We start from the raw sequence: 27,142 nt of genomic DNA, 5'->3' as shown, positions 1-27,142 counted from the left end.
GTGTACCCGGCCTTAGAGTATTTAAAGTTACGTTCAAATTTGTGTAGCAAGAGGGTACGCAGTCGTTGCCTAAGCTCCAAGAGCTTAATAGAGTGTTTGTGGGAGGGGAGGGATTTATTAAGATTTTCTACATCTAAAATTTGAGACATGACCTCGTCAATCTGCTGGGTCCTCCGGCGTCTCGCTCGTTTACTCAACTTAATAAAAATTCCCCGGAGGTAGGCTTTGTATGATGACCAGAGTGTAAATTTATCGGTGCCGGGCAGTTTGTTAAAGTCAAAGAAAGATTGGTGCTCAAGTTCTATTTCTTGGAGGACTTTGGGGTCCTCTAGTAAGGAAGTGTCCAGCCTCCATATCCTCGGTGGTCCTGGACGCAGATCACCGAGAGTCAGTGAAATAGGGGCATGGTCCGACCAGGATATGAGACCGATGTCAGAGTTCATGACATTCTGGAGAGTCCATTTGTCCACCAGGAACAAGTCAATTCGGGAATAGGAAAGCTGTGGGTGAGAAAAGAACGTGTAGTCACTTTCCGAGCCGTGTTGTGCTCTCCATACATCAAAGAGATCCAATTCACGGAGCAGGGGGTTTAGGGTTGGTCGGCGGCGACTTTTAATGCTGGAGCTGTCCATACTTGGGTCGCCAATCATGTTTAGGTCACCGCCCATGACTAAGTTACCTTGTCGCAAGTCGTTCACCTTCTTAAAAAGACGTCGTAGAAAGCGCAGTGGTCTGGAGTTCGGGCCATAGATGTTGACCATGGTATAGGTGGTTTGAGCGATGGAGCAGATGAGAATTATGTATCGGCCTTGCGTATGGATATGTTGAAACTGTAGGGTATCCCGGACAGCCATCAGTACACCATTCTTTTTCTTATCATTTGAGGCGAGATAGACAGTGTCATAGCCTTTGAGGCCAAGTTTAGGAGTTTTTGAGTCCGCAAAGTGCGTCTCCTGGATGAAGACAATGTCTGCATTTTGTTTTTTCAGCTCTCTTTGCAAAGTAGATAGTTTCTGAGGACTGTTGAGGCCCTTAGCATTTAGTGAAAATATTTTGATCGGCATGGTACGTTGATGGATGGTGGTCCACTAGGAGTGGTTAGCAGTGTCAGACGTGGGGGAGGGTAAGCGCTTGGAGCGTTTATCCTTAAAGGAGCGCAGGCTGTGGGGAGGGATTCGAAAGTTTGTCAAAGCTGGTGTAGAGCGGGAAGGGTAGTAAAAAGGGTGATAAAAAGGAGGAGCCCGTGATCAATACGGGATCAATGTGCAGAAACACTGCTAAACTGTACCATCAGGGGGGTTTTCCTTCAGTGGAGTCCAGAAACTCGGACCCAGTGAATGGAAAGAAAGGCTCGAAGAGAAAAAAAACAAGACTCATCATAGATCCGCTGTGACCCAGCTATGGGTCTAAAAGGATTGTAAATGTAAACAGGAGAGCTTAGGCATCTTGTAGGGACCAGTCGCCTTCCATGTGAGAGGGAGAGGTGGGTGGCGGTTTAGGATTTTCCTCAGGGAATATGCGCCAAATTTTCAGCAATTGGAGGCCTGCTTGCAGCGTGCGTACCACGTGGGTTTTGCCTTGAAAAGTAATCAACAACTTGGTGGGGAACCCCCATTTGTATGGAATGTGATGGTTCTGAAGGCCTTTCGTAATTGTGGCCAGTTGCCGCCGGTTTTCCATAGTTGCTTTGGAGAGGTCTGTGTATAACTCCATTGCAGTGAAAGGTTCCGGGAGGTTCGGTTTGCGCTTAGCAGCGTGCATTAATTTCTCTTTAGCGTTGTAGAAGTGTATGCGCGCTAATACGTCTCTGGGTTTCTCAGCTGAAAGGTGAGGCGGTTTGGGCAGCATGTGCGCTCTGTCTATTTCTAGGTCCCTGTCGGACAGGTCAGGTGCTAGCATGCGCATCAGAGATTGCAAGAAGCGTATCAGCTCGGGTTGTTGGATCGATTCAGGTACGTTGCGGAATTGAATATTATTTCTGCGTGATCGATCTTCGAGATCGGCGAGCTTGAGATTGATCGCCCGCAGTTCATCGTCGTGTTCAGTGCAGACATCTACCACTTCATTGTGAGCAGTGAAAAGATCAGACATTTTGTGCTCAATGTGCTGCAGGCGCTGATCCTGGTGTTGCACAACATTAGCCAGTGAAGAGACTGCAGCTGAGAGATCAGAGTACAATGTCTGTTTGAGTGATATCAGCATGTGCTTCATCGTCTGCTCTGATATGGGCTGGTCAGAGGCAGGGAAGTTATCTATGGCTGCTGCGTTATGGATGTCAGGTGGAGGCAGTATAAAGGGTATCCTGGGGCTGCTTCCTGGAGCATCATCCTCCCTCCTGGGCTTGGATTTGACAGGGGAGGACGAGGAAGGTGAGCGGGGTGGTGAGTACTCACTGTGTGCATCTGGGGAGAAGCCTGGGCTCTGATGGTCGCCGCTGGTGTAGTGAGGCAACGGCTGAGCTGCGTGGCTGAGGGAGCCGCCGGCGCCATCTTGATTTCGGCTCGCTCCGGCCAGAGGGAAAAAGTCAGTGAGCTTTTGCGGCATTGCAGGCTGTTTTCTTCGTTTCAGCATGGCGCTCGGGTGTCACTGGTCCCGCCGGGATGAGGTACAGGCTGTTGGTGTTCAGTTTACTGCGCTGTGGAGCCGCTATTAGCCGGGTGTAGAGCGGAGCTATTCGTTCAGGCAGCCATCCTCGTTGCCGGCAAGCCACGCCCCCCGATTAGCAGTAATTTATTGTTAGGATTTGTTGCAGTTATTGGTTGTGTTGACTGATCTGATTTGGGAAAGTGTGTAAGAAACACTGGTCTCAGGTAATTTTATGTTAATATACATATTTGTACATCTTTCTATAACTATTGAATATCAAGAGGGCACAAGTTCTTTGCTTGTAATCGCAGATGTGGTCCTCCTCTGGTTTTACTTTGGATTGACTACCACTTAGGCCTCGTACACACCATCGAACATGTCCGATGAAAACGGTCCGCGGACAGTTTTCATCAGACATGTCCGCTCGGAGATTTCGGTCTGATGGCTGTACACACCATGAAAGCGAAATCCCCGTGGACAGACAGCGCGGTGACGTGGCGGTGACGTTGACGCCGCCATGTCACCAAACCAGGAAGTAAAATACTTCCACGCATGCGTCAAATCCATTCGATGCAAGCGGGAGATATCTGTCCGCTGGTTAGGTGTACTAACCAGCGGACATGTCGGACGGACGGGTTTCCAGCCGACAAGTTTTAAAGCATGCTTTAAAACTTGTCTGCCGGAAAAACCTGTCTGCTAGGCTGTACACACGGTCGGATCAGTCCGCTGAAACTGGTCCGCGGACCAGTTTCAGCAGACACGTTCGATCGTGTGTACAGGGCCTAAGTGTCACTACTGGCTCCTTACCCCTATTGTGGGTAGCCGCCTATGCTAAGAAGTACGTCGAATTACTGGATCATCCCATATTTATGGTTTATCATACCAGCATCCTCTTTTTTCCTTTTTTTTTTTTTTTATGGATAGTTACTGTCTCTGCATTAGCCCATATGGCCATATGAAGACTGATATATTTGCAAGTAATTGCCCCATAGTCATTCTGAATTCTTCCTGGATGTACTACAGAGTATATAGTATTATAGCTGCTATAAAGGGAACTTGTGCTGTTGCTCCAAGCAATAAGATGATAGTTTTATCTGTCCAGCCTGCCAACTAAATATATACCTCATTCTTGCTTGCACACATTTCCATAGATAACATCTTCCTATTGCACACTGATCACACATAATTTTTTTTTTTTGTTCCTTGTCCTGAAGTCAGACATGAAGAACAAGCAGTATCAATAGAAACATGAATGTTCTTACCTAACCGCCTTCGCAACACATCGTCGCCATTTATGGTTGCTTCTACAATCCCATCAGTATTATCAAATGATGGATGCTCTGGATTCTCACATTTTGCACTCTCTGTCAGGTTGCATCTTTCCTGCTGTGAAAAACATACACGCATGCAATTATATCCCATTTTTGCATTAGGCAACACACAAGTACTGAAAAAGATTCAAGTGTCAAACCATAGAAAAATAGGCAAAAAAGTAAAAAAACAAATGCCTGAATACCATTTACTAAAATGTTAAATGTTTGTGTTTATAACGACAGACTAATATAATGTTCTATATATATTTAGTGACCATATTTAGAACGCATTTTACACTTGCTATTCCAACAATAAAGAAACCGATTAGACTAGACACAGATAGCATGGCTTGCCCCACCCCCAGGTCCCTCATTACAAGATTTGACTGACAGCAGCGAGAGCCAATGGCTCCTGCTGCCTCAGCAAAGCCTGTGAGAGTGGAGAGAAAAGACAGAGCCGCTGCAGACGGGCACAGTGCTGGATTAAAGTGACACTAAAAGTTATTTTTTGTTTTTATTTTTTAATAACAAACATGTCATACTTACCTCCACTGTGCAGCTCATTTTGCACAGAGTACATCAGATAACCCCCTCTGGGAAGCACTCTCCCAAGGGGGTTACCTTGTGGGCACACTCCCAAGTCCAGCATTTGGCGCCCATAGCCGCTGAATGCAGGGGTCGGCCCACGGAACCTGCATCATTGGATTTAATTGACAGCAGTGAGAGTTGATGGCTGCGCTGCTATCAATCTATCCAATCAAGAGTCGAGAACCTCAGGCAAAGATACAGTGCGTCCTCGTCGTGGGACATTCCAGGGCTCAGGTAAGTAAAATGGCGGGCTGGGGGGCCGGTAATTGTCAGATGTTTTTTCACCTTAATGCATAGGATGCATTAAGGTGAAAAAACAGGAGGGTTTCCAACCCTTTAAGGTAGGTAAATATAAGGGAGGGTGAGGGGGCAATACTGATACCTAAACACTTTCTACCTTTATGCAGAGAAATGTGAAAACATACCGAAGAGCGCAGATGAGCATGGTACACTCACTCTGCAGTTTCTGCAGCTGTGCTTGGGCGACTTGCTTATAAGGCACCCTATAAAAAGGGGATATCAAGCTGTATTGAATTCAGAGCATACTCTTTTTTTTCTATTAATTTTTTTTTATTTAATTATTTTTTTCCAAAATTCAGTGTTTACATAGTTACTCACACCCATACAAAAAGTATGTGATACATACAGCTGGATAAACAGCCATCGCCGACGATGGTCATGATATACATACGATAAATTATCCTAACTCTTCCCGCCCCCTCGCTTCTCCCACCCCCCCCCCCCCTACTACCTCCACCCGCCCTCCCCCGTCCTACTACCGTCCCCCACCCCTTTCCCCCCCCAATGTGTCTCTTATGTCTTTTTGAGAGAGAAAGGGAGGGTCAGCCAAGGTGGAAGAGGGGAGTTGCCTCTTTCACGAATCTAGCTCATAGTCCCTGTTAGGGAGGGGCCGGAATTTGATTCGACTTATTTTAATTTTTGGCTGTTAAGAGATTTCTATCTTCTATGGTTGGGGGAAATTTCTATTAGTATCGATCTTTTACCTCTACAGAGGGAAGCCTGTGTGTCTCAACCAGGGTCCCCACACTTTTTCAAACCTTTTATAATTCCCTTGTTTAATAAACGCCGATCTCTCGCTCTCAATCAGCGTGTTTATGGTTGCGATCCAGTTCCTGACAGATGGGGGCTCTATGATCTTCCATGTCTCCCAGGAGGCAGGTTCTAGCATCTGGCTCTAACGAGGTCTTAAAGATATTATTAAGTTTGTTGATGACCTCTGTCCAATACCTGAAGAGCTTGGGACACCTCCAGAACATATGGACAAGGTCACCTGTAGCCTTGCATCTAGGGCATTCATCTCTCCGTTTCCAGCCTAGTTGAAACATTTTTTTTGGGGTGTAATAGACCCGGGGTAGTAAAAATAGATGAGACAGTCTCTGTGCTGGGGCAATAGATACTAGAACCCCTCTGTTTAGGATCCTACTCCACTGCTCTTGCGTTATCGGCCCCAAGTCCCGTTCACATCTTTCTCTACTCCTGAGCATACCCGATTGATTTATAGCCCTAGCCCCCAATTTATTGTATAGCTCAGAGATTAACCCTTTCGTTGATTTTTTTTGGGCTATTTTATTAAGGATAGGGGTCTGGATCCTGTCTAGCGAATGGGTTTTAAACTGAGTCTGAGTGGCATGCCTGATCTGAAGATATTTAAAAAAGGTTTTATTTGGGATATTGAATTCTTGTCTCAGATCTGAGAATAACTTCATAATATTCCCCTCATACAAATGGACAAGGCGCGTAATTCCCTGTCTCTCCCAAATATTGCATTTTCCCACCCCCTCAACTTCTGGGAGATTTTTATTGTTCCAATGGGGGGCAAATTCAGTTACTCCGAGGTATCCCAATAGAGCCTTTGTTGTCCTCCACACCTTATTAAGTAAGTTTATGGTCGGACACTTATGGGCAAATGAGTTTGCCTCCAAAACTTCTACTAATGTTTTGTGCGGGGCCCCTGCTAGCATTAATCTAAAGCACTCTTTTCTTGGGTCTAGGATTCCGCACCCTGCAATGTGCTGTAGCTGAGACACCAGAAAGTAAATTCTTTGATGTGGGACCGCCATCCCTCCCTCCCCGACCGGGAGCTGCATGGTCTGCAGCCCGATTCTGGCCTGCCCACCTTTCCACATTAGTTCGCGAAATAACGTTTCCACTCTTTTGAACCACGCTTGGTTAACCCAAATCGGAGAATTGTGGAGAACGTATAATATCTGGGGGAGCCAGATCATTTTAATTAGACTGCATCTCCCGGCTGCGGAGAGAGGGAGGCGGCTCCAAATGTCTTCAGAGCATACTCTGACAGCCTTATGTATGTGTGCTCTCCGTAATTATGTAATGTAATTGCGTAACAAATAAACATGATTTGGAACTCTCTCAGTCTGAAGGTAATTTCACAGATTTCCTGTAAAATAAGGAACCTTGAGGTAAAATCCCCATTCAGAATGTATGAAGGTAAAATATGTTTAGGCTTTAGAAACACTTTAAGTTAAAAAGCAAACTTTCCAATGGCCTATACTCCAGTTTTAAGCCCAACTGAAGTCACAGAAATAGATATCTGGTTAACAAGAAATTGACCTAACCACCTTCATTTTCATAGTCTTTCCTTCAACAATAAAGAGTTTTCCTGGTTTGGAAGGTGCAACATTATTAAAATGTCCAAATTCATGTACCTCTTATCGGGCCTTTCCTATGCGATAACCACCGCTTTACTTCCAAATTTGTCCAGTCTTCCAAAAAACATACAATTCACCAAGAACTTCTCTCTCCCTAAAGTGAATGGGGGACTTGCTCTCCCAGATTATCTAAGGTGCCATATGGCCTGCTACCTGACACATCTAATGAACTGGTGTAAACACGTACAACTCAAACATTGGGCTGCTATAGAAGAATCTTCTCAGTTCTCTCTTTGCTGTTTACAATGGTGATTCCGGGCTTATCTTATTCACCTTGAGATCTCATCGTACTATCAGTCCTACTGTCAGGGTTGAGTTCAACTGCTGGTAGCACTGGGGTTCACTTTGCAGATGGCTGCAGTTCCAGTGTCCACCAGCAGATGTCTCCCAGAAGCCAGCAGGTTCTGATTAACCACACCTGGCTCCAGCTGCCAGGTGGATATTTAAGGCTGCTCCTCCCTTCACCCAGGGCGTTACTATCCTGTCTGCTTGCCTCCTTGCTATTAGCTTGTGCCTGATAACCTTTCTGAACCTTCCAGTGTCCTGATCCGTCCTGCACCCTTCTGCCTTGTTCCATGCCCTTGTACCCAGTCGTGTCCCCTTCCTTGCATCCCTGTTGCCTTTGTCTCTTATGTTGTTGATATTGTATATAGATAGCAGTTAGGTTCATTAGTTATTCTTTTTGCTGGAGTGGTTTATGTTTTTCACTGGTTGCTGTGTATGTTTATTGGTGTGTGTTCACTGTAAATAAACATCACTTTAACCACTTAAGGACCGCCTTCTGCACATATACGTTGGCAGAATGACACGACTGGGCACAGGCACGTACAGGTATGTCGCCTTTAAGCCGTGGGTCAACACAGAGGCAGTGTCATTGATCCCCTGTTCCCTGATATAGGGAAAGACGATCAATGATGTCACACATCCAGCCCCGCCCCCCTACAGTTAGAAACACATATGAGGTCAGACATAACCCCTACAACGCCACCTAGTGGTTAACTCCTAAACTGCAAATTGTAATTTTCACAGTAATCAATGCATTTTTATAGCACTTTTGGCTGTGAAAATGACAATGGTCCCAAAAATGGATCAAAATTGTCCGATGTGTCTGCCATAATGAACAAAATCGCTGATCGCCGCCATTAGTAGTAAAAAAAAAAAAATATTAATAAAAATGCCATAAAACTATCCCCTATATTGGAAATGCTATACATTTTGCTCAAACCAATCGTTAAATGCTTCTTGCAATTTTTTTTTACCAAAAATAGGTAGAAGAATACGTATCGACCTAAACTGAGGGAAAAAAAAAAATGTTATATCTTTTTTGGGGATATTTATTATAGCAAAAAGTAAAAAATATTGCGCCGGGCTAAGATACGCTACGCCGCTGTAACTTACTTTTGTTTTGTTTGAATCCACAACGAATCCGCGCCGTAAGTTACGGCGGCAAAGCGTATCTGTTGCGGCGTAAGGGCGCGGAATTCAAATGGAAGTGATGGGGGCGTGTTTTATGTTAATACGTCGTGACCCGACGTAAACAATGTTTTTTTTTTAACTGTGCATGCGCCGTCCCTGGGGGTATCCCAGTGTGCATGCTCGAAATTAAACCTGAACCAGCCAATGCTTACGACGGTGACGTCATTCTACGCAAATTCCTATTCGCGAACGACTTACGCAAACGACGCAAAAAATTCTAAATTTTATGGCAAACAGGAGGCTCATATTATGCTATAATCTTTCTTTACTGTCAACCAGCAGCAAGAGAGTTAATGAAAAGAAAAAACGTTACACAGATGGATATGCAAATGAACATAGGTAGACTGTCCAATCAGGTAACAGAGTATGCTATAAAGGTGAGGTGTAGATGATGCTCTTCCTCTTTCTTGCTGCTCCAGCCAGATAAGTACTTTAAAAAATTCTCCTCAGGTGCTTATGCTTATATTTAGATTATATATATATATATATATATATATATATATATATATATATATATATATAACTCTTACATATATATATATATATTTATACTCATATTCGACAAAGAATTTCCCTGCAAACCTGCACTTGTCTCAGCTTTGCAGGGTCACACTTTCATCCTTAATCAGCACCTCCACTGCCCATCCCCCCCCTCCTCCTACTCATTATCTTCCCAGGTGTCTCCTCACCTTTTTTCATTCATTCCCGCTTTCAACATTTCTCTCATACCCTGACAACCCACGTCCCTTCACCACGGTTCCCGACACTACAGGCTATCATTTTTCTCCTCAGCTGGTGATCAGCTGTGCGCGGTACCGCGCGGATTCGCAGCCTGTCACACAGTGTCTCCCCTCACGACACTGCAACACTGCGATACCGCTGTTTCCCTGACAGAAAGTTTCTGTCAGGGACACAAGCAAGAGATGCTTTCTTCTGTGTGACTGTGTGCCTGTCACACACACACATAGTAACACATACGGTAAAACATAGCATTCACAATTTCTAATGTTAAATAACTTATGTTTGTTCATTGATATATACATGTAGTTGTATGTATATATACATTTGTATATATAGGTAATTGTGGATGTATATGTATATATAGATATATATACTTACAAACACTGAGCTGCAGTCTGAATATTAATTATAATATATATATATGTATGTTTGAGGTATACGCTTTTAATATATATGCCGCTTACTGACATGTGTATTATCTGCTGATACAAAACAGATATATATAATTCGACTGCATATACTAATTAGTTGTCCTATTATATTTTCTCTTGCAAGACAATTTGTCTTCAGCCACTATGTCTGATAAAGATCACACTACCGTTACCCCCTCAGATACCCCTGAGGAAAACCAAAAAATCCAATCCATAGTAGATAAATCCATCCACTCTGCTATGCAAACGGCCATATCTTCTATGCATGATTCCATTGCACAATCGGTAGTCATGGCCCTGTCCCAAAGTAAACCTCAGGTTACCCAGCAACCTTTACCTGCTACCCCATCTGACATTTATTGGTCAGCGGAGGACTCTACATCCCACATGATCCAGGGATTGAAAAAAGGGGGTAAAGTGTCTCAAAAGCGACATCATGCATCTCATACCGGTCCCTCCCATTCTAAAAGAATGGTCCTGATGGAGAACCAGGGTGAATCTTCTAAGCCTTCTAGTAAAGGAAAGGCTATTGTTAGTGACAAGAAGTCACACATTACACCCTCTGCCCGGGAGGAGTTGCTCTTTCAACGGGTAAAAATGGCCTCAAAAAGGCAGAAACCAGACTCTTACCGTACCTCGTCCAGCAATTCCTCTTCTAATGAGGACGAGGAAGGAGACTCTGAATACGAGTATGTCTCTGATACGGAAGAGGGTATACCCCTTGAAAAGGAGGAGTCCGAGGACACGATCTTAGACGGCTCTGGTGACCCGTATTTCGACCCAGGTCAAATTAAACACCCCCGTTCAGGAGAATGGGTGGCCCATTCCTTAGTTACAAAATTTTTAAGCCTCTGCATCCAGAAACCATTGGATAAGAACGAGGCTAGTAAGTTAAGAGCAGAGTGCCCGAGACCTTCCCTCCCAAAGAAATTAGCCAATACACCTGAATTAGACCCCGCACTAGTAAAATTTCTTCTAAAATCAGGAAAACACCCAAAAAAGGGTGTGGACAGATCATTTCGCTTCTGTCAAGACAAATTATTAGACATGTTAGGCCCCTTAGCTAAGATTCTGGATTTAACAGAAGAGGCAGTTTCATCTAACACCCCGATAGATTTAAATATCCTGAAAGGTTGGGCTCAGCGAGCCTTTGTGCTATTTGGCAACGCCAATGCGGCCATCTCTAACGAAAGAAGAAGATCGATTCTGATGAAGCTGGATCCACAGCTTATGCATCTTGCTTCATCTCAACCATCTTCCATCACCGAGGGTCTACTTTTCGGTGACTCTTTTATAAAAGAGATCAACAAATACGTGGCTCTCTTTACATCTCTAGACAAGGCCCAATCGTCACTCAAAAAGGTTTTCCAACCAAGAGTTTTTCCCAGAGCTGGGAAACGTAGGGGCCGATTTCCCAGCAGACCTTCTACCGAAGGTCATTTCCCCAGAGGCCCTCCCAGATCAGATCACTTTGCCCAACCGGTTAACACCTATCAACAATCCCCTTTCTTCCCACAAAGAGGTAGACCTTGGAGAGCGAGAGGCCATCGCGGTTTTCCCAGGTCAAGACCTTCATTTGGTAAGTCCCCATCCGAGGTGTTTTTCCCCAATTCCCTTGGGAGGCAGGATAATGTATTTTTTCCAAAGTTGGAATATGATAACCTCAGATGCGTGGATTCTGAACACCGTGTTAGGTTACCGGATAGATTTCACCTCTTTACCGACTCTAAGTCAGGACCCTATCCCAATAAGGTTCTCAGAAGAGGACAAAAAGCTCATCTCACTGGAGATAAAAGAGCTTTACTCCAAAGGGGCCATAGTTCAGGTTCCCCTACAAACTCCAGGTTTTGTGAGCAACCTGTTCCTGGTCAAAAAGAAGGACAGAGGTTTCAGACCAGTAATAAATCTGAAATACCTAAACAATTTCGTCCATTACCGCCATTTCAAAATGGAAGGTATTCACCTGTTAAAAGACCTTTTATTACAAGACGACTGGTTGGCAAAAATAGATCTGAAAGATGCCTACCTTTCTGTACACATGCACGAGAATTCCCAACCATTTCTTCAATTCCTATGGCAAAACAAGAAATGGCAATTCACCAGTCTCCCGTTCGGGCTGTCATCTGCCCCCTGGTGCTTTACGAAATTACTGAAACCAGTAGTAGCGGCTCTGAGGAGCAGGGGTGTTCGTCTAATAATATATTTAGACGACATTTTGATCATGGCACAATCACTTCAGACCATTCAGTTACACGTTCAATGGACAATATCCCTTCTGAACATGCTGGGATTCATAATCAATTACAAGAAATCCATCTTAACCCCTTCAAAGGAGGTCGAATTTCTGGGTTTTCTCGTCAACACCCAACTATCCCTTCTGAGTCTTCCAAACAGGAAATTGAAGACGATCAGAAGAGAGATTCGCTCAGTCCTGAACAAAAGTCAAATATCTCTTCGGACAATTGCAAGGATTGTCGGTCTATTATCAGCTTCCATTCAAGCGCACTACAGAGCACTACAGAGACTAAAAGCTCAACATCTAAGAGACGGTTTGGCATATTCCGACGAGATAACACTAACCCCGGACACCAAAGAAGAATTACTTTGGTGGCTGACTCACATCCAGATGTGGAATGGGAAGACAATCTTCCATCCACATACGGATTTGATAATAGAATCAGATGCAAGCAACTCAGGCTGGGGTGCCCGCTGCGGCCCTCTTACAACGGGAGGGAAATGGTCTCCAGACGAAGCTCGGTTGCATATCAATTGTCTCGAACTCCTAGCGGGATCATTTGCTCTCAAGAGTTTCGCGAGAGACAGGTTCGATTGTTGTATTCTCCTGCGCATGGACAACATACCCGCAGTACAATACATCAATCGATTAGGAGGTACGAAATCCAAACCTTTGGCGAACATGGCAAAGGATTTTTGTCATTTTTGCCTGGACAAGAACATTATATTGAAGGCGGAATACATCCCAGGCCTATCCAATTCCATCGCAGACTGGAATTCCCGTTATCTAACAGATTCCAGCGATTGGATGTTGAACAAGCCAATCTTTCAACATCTAAACTCCCTGTGGGGTCCTTTACAAATAGATCTGTTTGCATCACGCCTGAACAGACAGATTCCAACTTACTTCAGTTGGCGTCCAGACCCAGAAGCATTGGGGACAGACGCCCTTCTACAAATTTGGCCGAAAGGAACATCTTACGCTTTCCCTCCCTTCACTCTAATTTCAAGGGTTCTTCTTCTGACATGTTACCTGGAATCGAACATAGTTCTGATAACCCCTTACTGGCCATCCCAAACATGGTTCCCTCAGGCTCTGGAGATGAGCATAGACTACCCACGATTACTCCCAGTATTCCCTTCTATTCTACTAGACCCATTTCAGAATCCTCATCCTCTAATAATCTCAGGAGTTCTTTCCCTAGTAGCCTGGAAGTTATCAGGCAATCGGGAATTATCTCAGAACAGCTTACAGATCAGCCTGGAAACTTTGGTCTAATTGGTGCATGCAAAGGGATCTGGATCCCTTACATGCACCTCTCCCTCACGTGTTAAATTTCCTATCTGACGCTTTCTCTTCCGGCAAGGCCTACAGAACTATTAACGTATATCGTTCAGCCATTTCCTCGAGTCACTCACCCGTAGATTCTATTCCAGTAGGGAAACATCCATTGGTCTGCAAATTAATGAAAGGCATAAAATTCAAAAGACCTCCTAAACCCAAATACCTTTCTACTTGGGATGTTTCCATCCTCTTAAATTTTCTTAACTCCTGGGGCGATAACGAGAATCTGTCTTTTAAACATCTATCCTTCAAACTAACGGTACTACTTTGTCTTATCTCCCTCAAAAGAGTAGCGGATGTAAAAGCCCTAGATATATCCCGTAGACAATTCCCCCCCCCCCAGGGCGTTCGATTTTCCATTTTCAGACGCACAAAGACCAACTTACATTCGGTCTTCTATCCGGCTTTTCCCTTCAACCCAAACCTTTGTGTAGGCCAATGTCTAAAAACCTATGAAACTAAACCTCACCCTTTTAGAGACCCTGTCTCATCTCAATTACTGATTTCCTACTGCAAACCCTTCCATCCAGTTTCCTCACCCACCTTAGCTAGATGGGTGAGACAAACCATGGATTTAGCAGGCATTGACATTTCCATATTTGGCGCCCACTCCACCAGAGGCACTATGGCCACTAAGGTATTTCAATCAGGTGGTTCACTATCAGATTTAATGCGAACAGCAAACTGGTCTTCAGAATCCACCTTTAAGAATTTCTATTTTAAACCTGAATCTCATGTGTCTATGAATGTATTATAACTATAGGTTGTACGTTTATTTAATGCTAGGGTACACAGCTTTGAACTAGCATAATATGAGCCTCCTGTTTGCCATAAAATTGGAGATTTTCCTACCCTCTGGGACGGAAAATATAGATTTTATTAAAAACAGGAGGCGAGTATTATCCCACCCTAATACCCTACCCTTAGAGATTTATCTTGTTCTTACATAATGTATTCTTTTTTCAGCTTAAATACGCCTATTCTACGGTGGACTTCATGACATATTGAAGTATAAGTTTCCAGTTCAAGTTACCCCAATTAGCCTCCAGTTCAAGTGGTTTCCAGTCTAGTTTATCATCAAGAAAGAGGAAGAGCATCATCTACACCTCACCTTTATAGCATACTCTGTTACCTGATTGGACAGTCTACCTATGTTCATTTGCATATCCATCTGTGTAACGTTTTTTCTTTTCATTAACTCTCTTGCTGCTGGTTGACAGTAAAGAAAGATTATAGCATAATACTCGCCTCCTGTTTTTAATAAAATCTATATTTTCCGTCCCAGAGGGTAGGAAAATCTCCAATTGTACGCTGGAAGGACGGCCATAATTAACATTGAGTACGCCTCAGAACAGCAGCTTTAACTATACGCCGTAAAAAGCCGAACGCAAACGACGGAAAAAATGCGCCGGGCCGACGTACTTTCGTGGATCGCCGTAAATAGCAAATTTGCATACTCGACACGGATTTTGACAGAAACGCCACCTAGCGGCCGCCGAAAAATTGCATCTAAGATCCGAAGGCGTACGAAGACGTACACCTGTCGGATCAAGCCGCAATGCCGTCGTATCTTGTTTTGAGGATTCAAAACAAAGATACGACGCGGGAATTTTTGAAATTACGCCGGCGTATCAATAGATTTGTGGATCTGCCCCTTGGAGTTTTGTCCGAAGGACTTCTGTAAACCTGATCCGATAATCCCATAATAATTGTCGGAAAATTTTAACGCATGTTATACAATATTTGTTGGCGGAAAATCCGACAACAATTGTCCGATGGAGTATACAAACGTTCGGATTTCCTGACAACAGCCTGTCACCATACAATTCCCATCAGAAAATCTGATTGTGTGTACGGCCTTTTAGACCAATACTGCAATTCACCCCTGGAGGCAGAAATCAGACTGCTTTGTATGTCAAACTATTTTCTGACTCAACAGACCACCAAAAGAGAGAAAGGAAAGATTGCTTTGTGTTTTCAGAAATCTGAAAAGCTTGCTGACTCTTCTCACCCCCACACCACCTGCACAAATGACAGGAGGGGAATAACAAGGGAAAAAGCTTATGACAATGTGTATAATTGGAGTCTTGATGTGACCTCTTTTACACTGCTGCCTAAGCCTAGGGCTGCATGTGCACGCTTTAGTAGTTAATTGCATTACTAAAATCTCGTGAGATTGATCACTTTGTTGGTATCAGTTTTAAAGTGCATGTAATGTCATTAATTTGCTTCCTTCTGGTTTATAAAATGTACTGCAGTAGCACAAAAGGGCAACGTTTGCACTCATAGATTCTTTCAGTCTCATTTGCATGCTCCTAGGTTTAGGCAACTATTATAGTTAATATAGCCTTGCTCTTCCCCCACAACTTTTAGGTTACTCATTTGTCATTATTTTTATAAAATGACATCCTGTTTGCAATCAATAATACCTCAGAGAGTTGCTTTAATGCTTAACATTTTCTATATCTCAAACCATGACATTAACAACGTGTATTGTAGTATTGTTTAAATTATATTTATTTAACCACTTAAGCCTTTAGGCAGCTAAATGCCCAGGCCAGGTTTTGCGATTCGGCACTGCATGCTTTAACAGACAATTGCACGGTCGTGCGACGTGGCTCCCAAACAAAATTGGCGTCCTTTTTTCCCCACAAATAGAGCTTTCTTTTGGTGGTATTTGATCACCTCTGCGGTTTTTATTTTTTGCGCTATAAACAAAAATAGAGCGAAAATTTTGAAAAAAATGCAATATTTTTTACTTTTTGCTATAATAAATATCCCCCAAAAACATATATAAAAAAAATTTCCTCAGTTTAGGCCGATACGTATTCTTCTACCTATTTTTGGTAAAAAAATCGCAATAGGCGTTTATCGATTGGTTTGCGCAAAATTTATAGCGTTTACAAAATAAGGGATATTTTTATTGCATTTTTATAAAAAAAAATTTTTTTACTACTAATGGCGGCGATCAGCGATTTTTTTCGTGACTGCGACATTATGGCGGACACTTCGGACAATTTTGACAAATTTTTGGGACCATTGTCATTTTCACAGCAAAAAATGCACTTAAATTGCATGGTTTATTGTGAAAATGACAGTTGCAGTTTGGGAGTTAACCACAGGGGGCGCTGTAGGAGTTCACTTAGTGTGTGTTTACAACTGTAGGGGGGTGTGGCTGTAGGACTGGCGTCATCGATTGAGTCTCCCTATATAAGGGATCACTCGATTGATGCAGCGCCATAGTGAAGCACGGGGAAGCCATGTTTACATACGACTCTCCCCGTTCTTCAGCTCCGGGGAGCGATCGCGACGGAGCGGCTATAAACGAATAGCCGCGCCGTCGTCCCGGATCGCTCCCCGCGGGAATCCGACCGCCGCATGTAGCGGGGGGGGGGATCCCGATCGGACCCCCCACCCGCTAGAAGGCAAGGACGTACCTGTACGCCCATTTGCCTGTACGTGCCATTCTGTGGACGTACATATACATGCGGCGGTCTTGAAGTGGTTAAAGTCACACATATGCCTTTCTATGTACACTCACTGGTCACTTTATTAGGTAAACCTGTTTGGTTACTTGGTAACACAAATTGCTAATCAGCCAATCACGTGGCAGAAACTCAATGCATTTAGGCATCTAGACCTGGTGAAGACGACTTGCTGAATATCAAACCGAGCATCAGAATGGGGAAGAAAGGGGATTTAAGTAACTTTGAACATGCCATGGTTGTTGGTGCCAGACGGGCTGGCCTGAGTATTTAAAAAACAGATGATCTACTGGGACTTTCACACACATCAATCTCTAGGGTTTACAGAGAATGGTTAGAAAAGGAGAAAATATCCAGTGAGCGGGAATTGTGTTGACGACAGAGGTCAGGGGAGAATGGGCAGACTGGACCAAGATTATAGAAAGACAACAGTAACGCATTTGTTATAACCAAGGTATGCAGAATACTACTACTAGAAATCTCTGAACGCACAAAACATTGAACGAGGTGCCACTCCTGAGAGATTAAAAGGGTAAACTAGGCTACAATTCTCACAGGCTCACAAAAATTGGAGAATAGAAGATTGGAAAAAACGTTGCCTGGTATGTTGAGTCTTGATTTCAGCTGCAACATTCAGATGTTGGGGTCAGAATTTAGCTTAAACAACATGAAAGCACGGATCCATCCTGCCTTGTATCAACAGTTCAGGCTGGTGGTGGTGGTATAGTGGTGTGGGGGATATTTTCTTGACACACTTTGGGCCCCTTGGTACCAATTGAGCATCGTTTTAACACCACAGCCTACCTGAGTATTGTTGCTGACCATGTTTATTCATTTACAGTGTTGTAAGTAACAGCGTTTAAATAAACGCCGTTACGTAACGATTGCCCCTCAGGGGGTAATGAGTAATGTAACGACTTACATTTGCCCCAGCGGGAGCGCCGTTGCCGTTAGATTCGCTGCGTTACCGAAATTACTTCGAGCGTCTCAGACTGTCTGTGACATGACACGTTAGTGTCACTGTCACTCTGTCAGGGCGGGATGGAGCTGGCCTGTGATTGGATGGCCGGGTCATGTGACGCACTCGTCGACGTGACGATGTTGGAGTGACTCGTCGTCACTCGTCGTGGGTGGCGCTGGCCTGGAGCATGCATGCGGCTGGAGTCTCCGAGTCCCGCCCGCCCTGAGGCTGCTGTAGCAGTGCCAGTGTGTGTCACGAGGAGGGAGTGAGTCTCAGTCTGGCTCACCTCCTCACCTCAGCCGACAGCCGCCGACATCTCCCCTGTCCCCCGGGGGGGCTCCGCTCCACCATCCACCGCCGGTCCGGAGTCACCTCACCTCGCCAGCAACAGCATTGCACCGACCATGGCCCTGCGCAGGTAAGGAGCCGAGCAGTTTGGATTGCTTGGAACGGGGAGTGGGGGCCTGGGGAGGGGGGGGGGGGGGAGAGAGCGGCCTAGTACCAGAGAATCTTTTTTTTTTTTTAAATAGCTGCAGACTGGAGAGTGTGGGTGACAAATTGGACTTTTGTATTGATGGCTGAATTAGCAGGGAGTGCCAGGGATAGCAAAGAGCACAAGTAATTAGGGTGTGCTGCCTGGGCACACCCCGCATGTCAGTATTGCTGGCGCAGCCTGGGCAGTGATGGGCACTGGGGCAGGTGGAGTTGATATAATTAATTGTACACAGTATTGCATTTGCTGGACATGTGGAGCAGTCCGGTGGACTGTGTCACACAGTGTGACACTCTACCAGACTGCTCCACATGTCCAGCAAATGCAATACTGTGTACAATTAATTATATCATCATCACACTCCAGTGTCCAGCAATACTGTACAATATAGATTCATATATACTGTACTGTACTCTATAACTGCACTACAAAATTCCTTTACAAATAATGCATATTTTAAAATGTTATTAGTAATAACATTTTAAAATATGCATTATTTGTAAAGGAATTTTGTAGTGCAGTTATACAGTATAGTACAGTACTGTATATGGCAGGCCCAGCAAATGCAATACTGTGTACAATTATTAATATCATCATCACACTCCACCTGCCCAGCAATACTGTACAATATAGATTCAGTGTGCACTGCAGAAGTGTCACTCACACTACACACTGAATCTATATTGTACAGTATTGCTGCCTGGGCAGGTGGAGTGTGATGATGATATTAATAATTGTACACAGTACGAAATGTTGTAAAATACTGTATATAGTGTTTTTATTCTTCAATTAGTTAATATGAACATCTTTGATATTAAAGATGTTATAAAACGTAATAGCATTGTAGAATATAAAAAAAAAATTCTCAGTTACTTTTCCGAGTAACTAGTTACTTTGCCAAAAAAGTAACTGAGTCACTAATTCACTTACTTTTTTGGTCAAGTAACTTGTAATTGTAACTAGTTACTTTTTAAAAGGAAGATGAACAACACTGTTCATTTATGACCACACTGTACCCATCTTCTGATGTCTACTTCCAGCAGGATAATGCATCATGTCACAAAGCTCAAATCATCTCACCACTGGTTTCTTGAACATGACAATGAGTTCACTGTACTCCAATGTCCTCCACAGTCCCCATATCTCAATCATGGATGTGCAACCAATATGGACCTTGTTGAATCTATGCCATGAATAATTAAGGCATTTCTGAAGGCAAAAGGGGGTCAAACTCGATACTAACAAGTGGTCGGTGAGTGTATGTCTTCTGATGGTCGAACACATAATGATTTAATTATTCATACACAATTATTTAAAGGGGTTGTAAACCCTCCAGTTTTTTCACCTTAATGCATCCTATGCATTAGGCTGAAAAACTTCTAGCAGTAAAAGGACCCCCAGCTCCCCCATTTTACTTACCTTCTCTGCCCGGGGTTCTTGGCTCTTGATTGGATAGATTGATAGCAGCGCAGACATTGGCTCCTGCTGCTGTCTATAAAATCCAATAACGCGGGCGCCGGGGCGAGTCCTGCATTTAGTGGCTATGGACGCCAAATGCTGGACACAGGAGCGCGCAAGGTAACCCCCCATGAGAGTGCTTCTCCTAGGGGGTTATCTAATATGGGGAGGATTCGCGGGAGCCGCCGGGGGACCCTAGAAGACGGCGTACGGGGCCACTCTGTGCAAAACGAACTGCACAGTGGAGGTAAGTATGACATGTTTGTTATTTTAAAAAAAATTAAATTAACCTTTAGTATCACTTTAATTATTCATTATATTGATAGCTTGGATATCTGCATTAAATGTATGGTTCAGTAAGAAAAAAACATAAAGAAAAACAATATTTTTATTTTACTACATTTCCTATGAATACTACCAATTTTTTAAGTGCTTGAATAGCCAAAATGTTTTATTTTTTTAAAGGAACACTAAAGGTACAATTTTTTTTTTTTTAAATAACATACATGTTATACTTACCTCCACTGTGCAGATCGTTTTGCACAGAGTGACCCGGATCCGTGTCTTCTGGGGTCCCTCGGCGGCTGTCTCGGCTCCTCCTCGCAAAAGCTTTCCACGTTCATGCGAGCTCCCTCGCATGGTGGAAAGCTTTTGCGAGCGCGCTCCCGTGATACAGCAGCGGCCATAGCCGCCGACTGTATCACTCGGCCCCGCCCCCCGGCGCGCCGCGTCATCCGCTGTGATTGACAGCAGCGCAAGCCAATGGCTGCGCTGCTATCAATCCGCACAGCCTAGCCAATCAACGGCCAGGCTGGGAACCGAGCAGGATGACAAGCACGCGCCCGGGACTTTCGAACGGTGAGGTAAGTAAAACGGGGGCTCGGGGGGGGGGGGGGGGCGGTGCTGTCAGATGTTTTTTTACCTTAATGCATAGGATGCATTAAGGTAAAAAAACTTTTACCTTTACAAACCCTTTAAGTTTTGGATAGAATGGGTAAGGGTAAAACCCCCTGTCCGTTTATATACTGCTGTCCTGCAAATTTCCTTTCACTAACTGCCCAGGAGATGCAGGAAATAAAAAAAAAATCGCAACATAGTTAGGGGAATCTCATCTTAAACAGTTATCAGCAGAACAGGGGGCAGATCCACAAAGAAAGTACGCTGGCGTATCTATTGATACGCCGGCATACTTTCAAATTTCCCGCGTCATATCTTTGTTTTGAATCCTCAAAACAAGATACGACGGCATCTGGGTTAGATCCGACAGGCGTACGTCTTCGTACGCCTTCGGATCTTAGATGCAATTCTTCGGTGTCTGCTGGGTGGCGTTCCCGTCGTAATCCGTGTCGAGTATGCAAATTAGCTATTTCCGACGATCCACGAACATACGAGCGGCCGTCGCATTCTTTTACGTCGTTTCCGTTCGTCTTTTTTCGGCGTATGGTCAAAGCTGCTATCTGGTGGCGTACGCAATGTTAAGTATGGCCGTCGTTCCCGCGTCGAATTTGAAAATTTTTATTTTGTTTGCGTAAGTCAATGACGTCCTTGCGACGTCATTTGGAGCAATGCACCCTCAGAGTTTTGACAGACGGGGCATGCGCAGTTCGTTTGGCGCGGGGACGCGCTTCATTTAAAAGAAATACGCCCCCTACTCGCCGCATTTGAATTCCGCGCCCTTACGCCGCGAGAGATACACTACGTCGCCGTAACTTACGGCGCAAATTCTTTCTGGATTCAAAGATTTGCCAAGTAAGATACAGCGGCGTAGCGTATCTCAGATACGCTGCGCGGGTGCAGATCTTTGTGAATCTGCCCCCAGGTGCCCAAGTCAGAGACTATTGTGACATAAAAACTTGACAACATCTTCCCCAACATTATCCCAACCAAAAAAGTGTTTTTGCTAAATGTACACTTTATTCAGCAAGTAAAAAAACAAAACCAGGGAATGAATAGGAATGATTTATTAAACATTAAAACTGGTAAAGTAAGTAAACATCTTCCAAAATGTGTAGCATAGTAATGCCATGTTTTTAAGTTCCTGACAATTGTACCTGTTCCTTCAGTGCTTGTTGCTCTTCAAGAAGCTCTTGGTATCTGGTTCTCCATAGTTCTTTTTCCCCTGATAAGTCAGATTCCAGCTTCCCGACTTTTTCCTCAAATGTATATAGCCTGCTTATAGAGGTGCTGCTAATATCCTGCATACGTTTAAGTTCTTTCTTTAGTTCCTCTCCATCTATAGGATTAATGAAAATAGTCAATAAATATAAAAAAAATTAAACATTCCTGGCTCTAAATCCTAAACCAGACTCACCTAATATATTCCAGTTTTATTTTGACAGTGGCCATTTTTAATAAAGCTGATTTGATCACAAATATGAAGTACAAACATGCCTCCATCACTGTGGGTTTTACCTCTTCAGCCAATAACACTTGCATGTTATATCTTTTCTTGGTAGAAATACTATGGCCCGGATTCACGTAGCACTTACGCTGGTGTATCTCGAGATACGCCGCGTAAGTGTCAATGTGCGCTGTCGTATCTATGCGCCTGACTTTGAAAGCAAGATACGCCTGTAAATAGGCTTCATCCGGCCGATGTAAGTTTCCTATGCCGTCGTATCGTGGGCGCATATTTACGCTGACCGCAAGGGGCGCTCCCATTGATTTACGATTCGAATATGCAAATGAGTGAGATACAGCGATTCACGAACGTACTTGCGCCCGGCGCATTAATATACGCGGTTTACGTAAGTCGTACGTCCGGCGTAAAGTTAAGCCTCATAAAGCAGGTGTAAGTCATGTTAAGGTATGGACCAGAGAACAGCCGTTGTGTTTTACGTCGTTTACGTAGTAGTACAAGAATAGGGCTGGGCGTAAGTTACGTTCGTAGGCAGTGATTCGACGTATCTTAGGCGTTCGTTCCGACGTGATTCTGAGCATGCGCATTGGGAAGCGTCCACGGGGCGCATGCGCCGTTCGCTTGGCCCATAATTTTCATGGGGTCACGGTTCATTTAAATGGATCACGCCCACTTCCACCTACTTTGAATTAGGCCGGCTTCAGCCGAAGAATTTACGTTATGCTGGCGCAACGTTGGGAGCAAGTGCTTTGTGAATACTCTGTTTGCCTCTCTGTGTTACGTCAGCGTAGCGCATATGAGATGCGCTACGCCGGCAGAAATATGCGCCGATGTATCTGAATCCGGCCCCATATGTCTACTTAATTTGTCAGCTGTCTGAAATCGTGAACAACAACCCTGTACATGAGCCACATTGATTGAACATCTCCTACTATCTCCTATCTAGAGGACCTCAAAAGGAAGTAAAGTGGTTCTAAAGTCAAAAAGTTTTTTTTTTTTTTACCTTAACCTCCCTGGCGGTATGATTATTTCAGAAAAAAGGTGCTGAAAGCGGTACAATTATTTGCAAGGAAATTTGGTGTTTTATATTGTAGGCCTGTAATTCTTAGGAATTACTTACTTAAATCTGTCCAAAAAAGAGTCTAGTAGGCATCCCGGGTATGACATTTTTTTAAAAACAAAATTATAAATTATAATATAATAAATAATTATAAATAATTATAACAAGTAATAATATAATTATAATAAAAATTATTCAATAATGTAATCAACTCAAAATCACTGAAATTTGCTCAGTTGCAGAATTGTCGCTGTCATTACTTTTATTTTTTTATGACGGATTTCCCCACAAATCGCTATCGCACAATTCTGCAAGTGATTATAGTTTATTATCGCTGTTTTCTAGCTGCTCTAAAACCATTTTTGGTTTCTATGGACAATCTACAGTTTGCAGGCAGAAAGAACAGTTTTTATTATATAAAAGTACATGTAGGGCACTGGGCAGACCACTAGGGACAAAGGGGGGTGTATTTTTTACATACAGTACTGTAATCTATAAGATTAGAGTATACTGTATGTAATCTATAAGATTAGAGTATACCGTGTTTCCCCGAAAATAAGCCCGGGTCTTATATTATTTTTGGCAACAAAAGACACAGTAGGGCTTATTTTCGGGGTAGGTCTTACATGTAATGTGCCGTCTTCTCTCCCCCTCTCCCATCCTGCCTGACAAAAATCCCCATTGTGAACCGAATTAAAATGCTTGTACAATCCTATAATCCTCCCTATTACAGTAGTATATAATGTACAATGTGTGTGTTTCTGTAATATAATGGTGCCAAATACCTTCGTTATAACGCCGCTCTGTGCTTCTATGACTCGCCGGAGCTCTCTTCCCCACAATTATATTACAGAAACACACACATTACACATTATATACTCCTGTAATAGAGTGGATTATAGGATTTTACAAGCATTCTAAACTAGGGCTTATTTTCGGGGTAGGGCTTATATTGCAGCCCTCCTGAAAAATAACGCTAGGTCTTATTTTTGGGGTAGGTCTTATTTTAAGGGAAACAGGGTACTGTATGTAAGGTGCTTGTTTACCTTTTTGAATTTGGCGCCGTTCTCCGCCCCTGTGCGTCGTAACGTCACAGGGAATGGAGATCGGCGGCACAGGAGGACACTGTGTGAATCGAGCGAGGTCCCGCTCGCTCACACAGCGCGGTGGCATCGCTGGATCCAGGGACAAGGTAAGTAACTTTGTCTCTGGCTGCAGCGTGGCGAGCCCGAGTCTGGCTCGGGGATACCGCTTTTGGTATAAAAATCTTACCCCGAGCCAGACTCGGGAATACCGCCAGGGGGGTTAAAGGTGTTATAAAGGTCCATTTTTTTATTTTCTAAATAGGTTCCTTTAATCTAGTGCATTGTTGGTTCACTTACCTCTTCCTTCCATTTCCCTTCAAAATGTTTTTTTCTCACTTCCTGTTCCTCCTCAGTAAGCTGTTCTGACTGACTAACCCCCAGCCAGAATAGCTTGGATGATGGGGGCAAGCTTACTGAGGAGAAACAGGAAGTGAGAAATTCAGACAAAGAAAAAAAAAACATTTAGAAGGGAAATTGAAGGAAAAGATAAGTGAACCAACAATGCTCTAGCTTAAAGGAACCTATTTATAAAATAAAAAACAAACCATTACAACCCCTTTAATTCATTTTCTTCATTAAGGTTAAAAAAAACTCCCTACTACTTGTTCTGTACATAAGCTGTGTTGATTGAATATCTCTTACTAACCTCTATCTTAACCACTTGCTTACTGGGCATATATACCCCCTTCCTGCCCAGGTGAAATTTCAGCTTTTAGCACTGTCACGCTTAGAATGACAATTGCGTGGTCGTGCAACGTGGCTCCCAAACAAAATTGACGTCCTTTTTTTCCCCCACAAATAGAGCTTTCTTTTGGTGGTTTTTGATCATCTCTGCAGTTTTTATTTTTTGTGCTATAAACAAAAATAGGGCGACAATTTTGAAAAAAAAAAACACAATATTTTTTACTTTTTGCTATAATAAATAATTTTAAAAAAAAATATCTCAGTTTTGGCTAATATGTATTCTTCTACATATTTTTGGTAAAAATCGCAATAAGCGTTTAGTGATTGGTTTGCGCAAACATTATAGCGCCTACAAAATAGGGGATAGAATTATGACTTTTTTTTATTATTATTTTTTTACCAGTAATGGCGGCGATCAGCAATTTTTATTGTGACTGCGACATTATGGCGGACACATCGGACACTTTTGACACATTTTTGGGACCATTCACATTTATACAGCGAACAATGCTATAAATATGCACTGATTAATGTAGAAATGTGACTGGCAGGGAAGGGGTTAACACTAGGGGGCGATCAAGGGGTTAAATGTGTGCCCTGCTAGGTGATTTTTACTGTGGGGGGAGGGGACTGACTGGGGGAGGTGACCGATGGTTGTCCCTATGTACAAGGGACACAGCATCGGTCTCCTCTCCCTGACAGGACATGGATCTCTGTGTTTACACACAGACATCCACGTCTCTGGCTCTGTGACTGCCGATCGCGAGTGCCTGGCGTACATCGCGGCCGCTAGGCACGCGCATAGGGACCTGAGTGACGCGGCAGGCACGCGCACGCCCCGCCGGCAGTGCGCGGGAGGCCAGAGGCCGTATATTGAGGGCCTCCTGGCATTTTAGAGCCACCCTGTGGTTAAAGTGGTTAAAGACCTGAAAAAGAAGGATTAAAGTGGGTCTAAAGTCAAAAAGTTTTTTTAACTTAATACATTTTCTGCATTGAGGTAGAAAAACCTCCCCACTTCTTGTTCTCCTCCTCCTCCTGACCTGAAAAAGGGTTAGATGCTTGGTTTTAACATCTTTTATGTCACTGACCCAGAAAACATAAGCAGCAAGTAAAGTTAAAATTACATCAAAACACCTGTGAGTTAGCAATGTCTGCCCACATAATTTTATTGATAACTAGCTGAATACCCGGTGTTGCCCGGTCTTCCTATCTTAACCTTTTGGGGAGGAAAATCATAGTAATATAAATATACCCATATTTTATATAAGGGTGTAGGTAAGGGTTAATTTAACTGTCATATATTTTTATTTGGCATATAAGTAATATGTGTACCAGGTATTATTGAAATATCTCCAGGCGTACAGAAGTTATGTGGGAACATACATTTCCCATTGATTTGCGTGGGACTTTAAACAAAAACCCTGACCCTCACAAATGGGGGTAGTTAAGGGATAAATTAACTATCCTATAGTTTAAGTGGACATATAAGTAACATGTGACCAAGTGTTATCGAAATATCTACAGCCGTTTGGAAGTTATGAAGTAACATGTATTTCCCATAGAGTTGAATGGGACTTTAAAGGAAAACCCCGACCATGGCAAATGGGGGTGGGTAAGGGTTAAACCACCTATCCTATGTTTGTTGCTGACATATAAGTAACACACACACGTTGAGTTTTATATATATAGATAAGCAACATGTAGGGATACAGGAATATAAAGGGGTAAAAGTGATTTAAAAATCCAATTTATGTGATAGATTCGGCAAGAGACAATCATATAACCCCACTAGAACACTTATAGGCATAGGAATACATAAATATTGTGTTAATGCGCCAGTTGCACCCTGTTAAATCCTAAAACACATACACATCTGTCAGACTGAGATTGACCTATGCCAGTGCTGATCCTGACCTCCCTGGGGCCCTAAGCAAAATGACATGGCACATTAAAAATGAGAAGCAGAGGGCGCTGACGACAGTGACATGTCACATTAAAGAAAGTTGAGAAGCGGGGGGAGGGGGTGTTCTGCTGTCGGAAATAGCCAGCAAATTTAGAAGCGGGGTGAAGGGCTAAAATGACTTCTCACCAGGCAGGGCCTCTAGTCATTAGGGGGGCCCTTCGCAGCTTTGCGGGGCCCTAAGCGGCTTGC

General features: G+C 43.5%; 1 protein-coding gene across 3 annotated transcripts in view; it reads right to left on the bottom strand.

The window, feature by feature from the left end:
* The window catches only part of LOC120926929, a 145,423-nt gene that overhangs the window by 77,461 nt on the left and 40,820 nt on the right, over window positions 1-27,142 (bottom strand). For all 3 annotated transcript variants that reach the window (XM_040337230.1, XM_040337232.1, XM_040337231.1), the window contains 2 exons: window positions 21,854-22,035; window positions 3,849-3,972 (listed from right to left, as the gene is read on the bottom strand). In XM_040337230.1, coding sequence (XP_040193164.1) covers window positions 3,849-3,972; window positions 21,854-22,035 — 306 coding nt within the window. The remainder of the gene's footprint in view (window positions 1-3,848; window positions 3,973-21,853; window positions 22,036-27,142) is intronic.

Source organism: Rana temporaria, chromosome 2, assembly GCF_905171775.1.
Source record: "Rana temporaria chromosome 2, aRanTem1.1, whole genome shotgun sequence".
In the NCBI taxonomy this organism is placed as follows: Eukaryota; Metazoa; Chordata; class Amphibia; order Anura; family Ranidae; genus Rana; species Rana temporaria.
The sequence above is the reverse complement of the archived record's forward strand: the minus strand, read 5'-3'. Positions and strand labels throughout refer to the sequence as shown.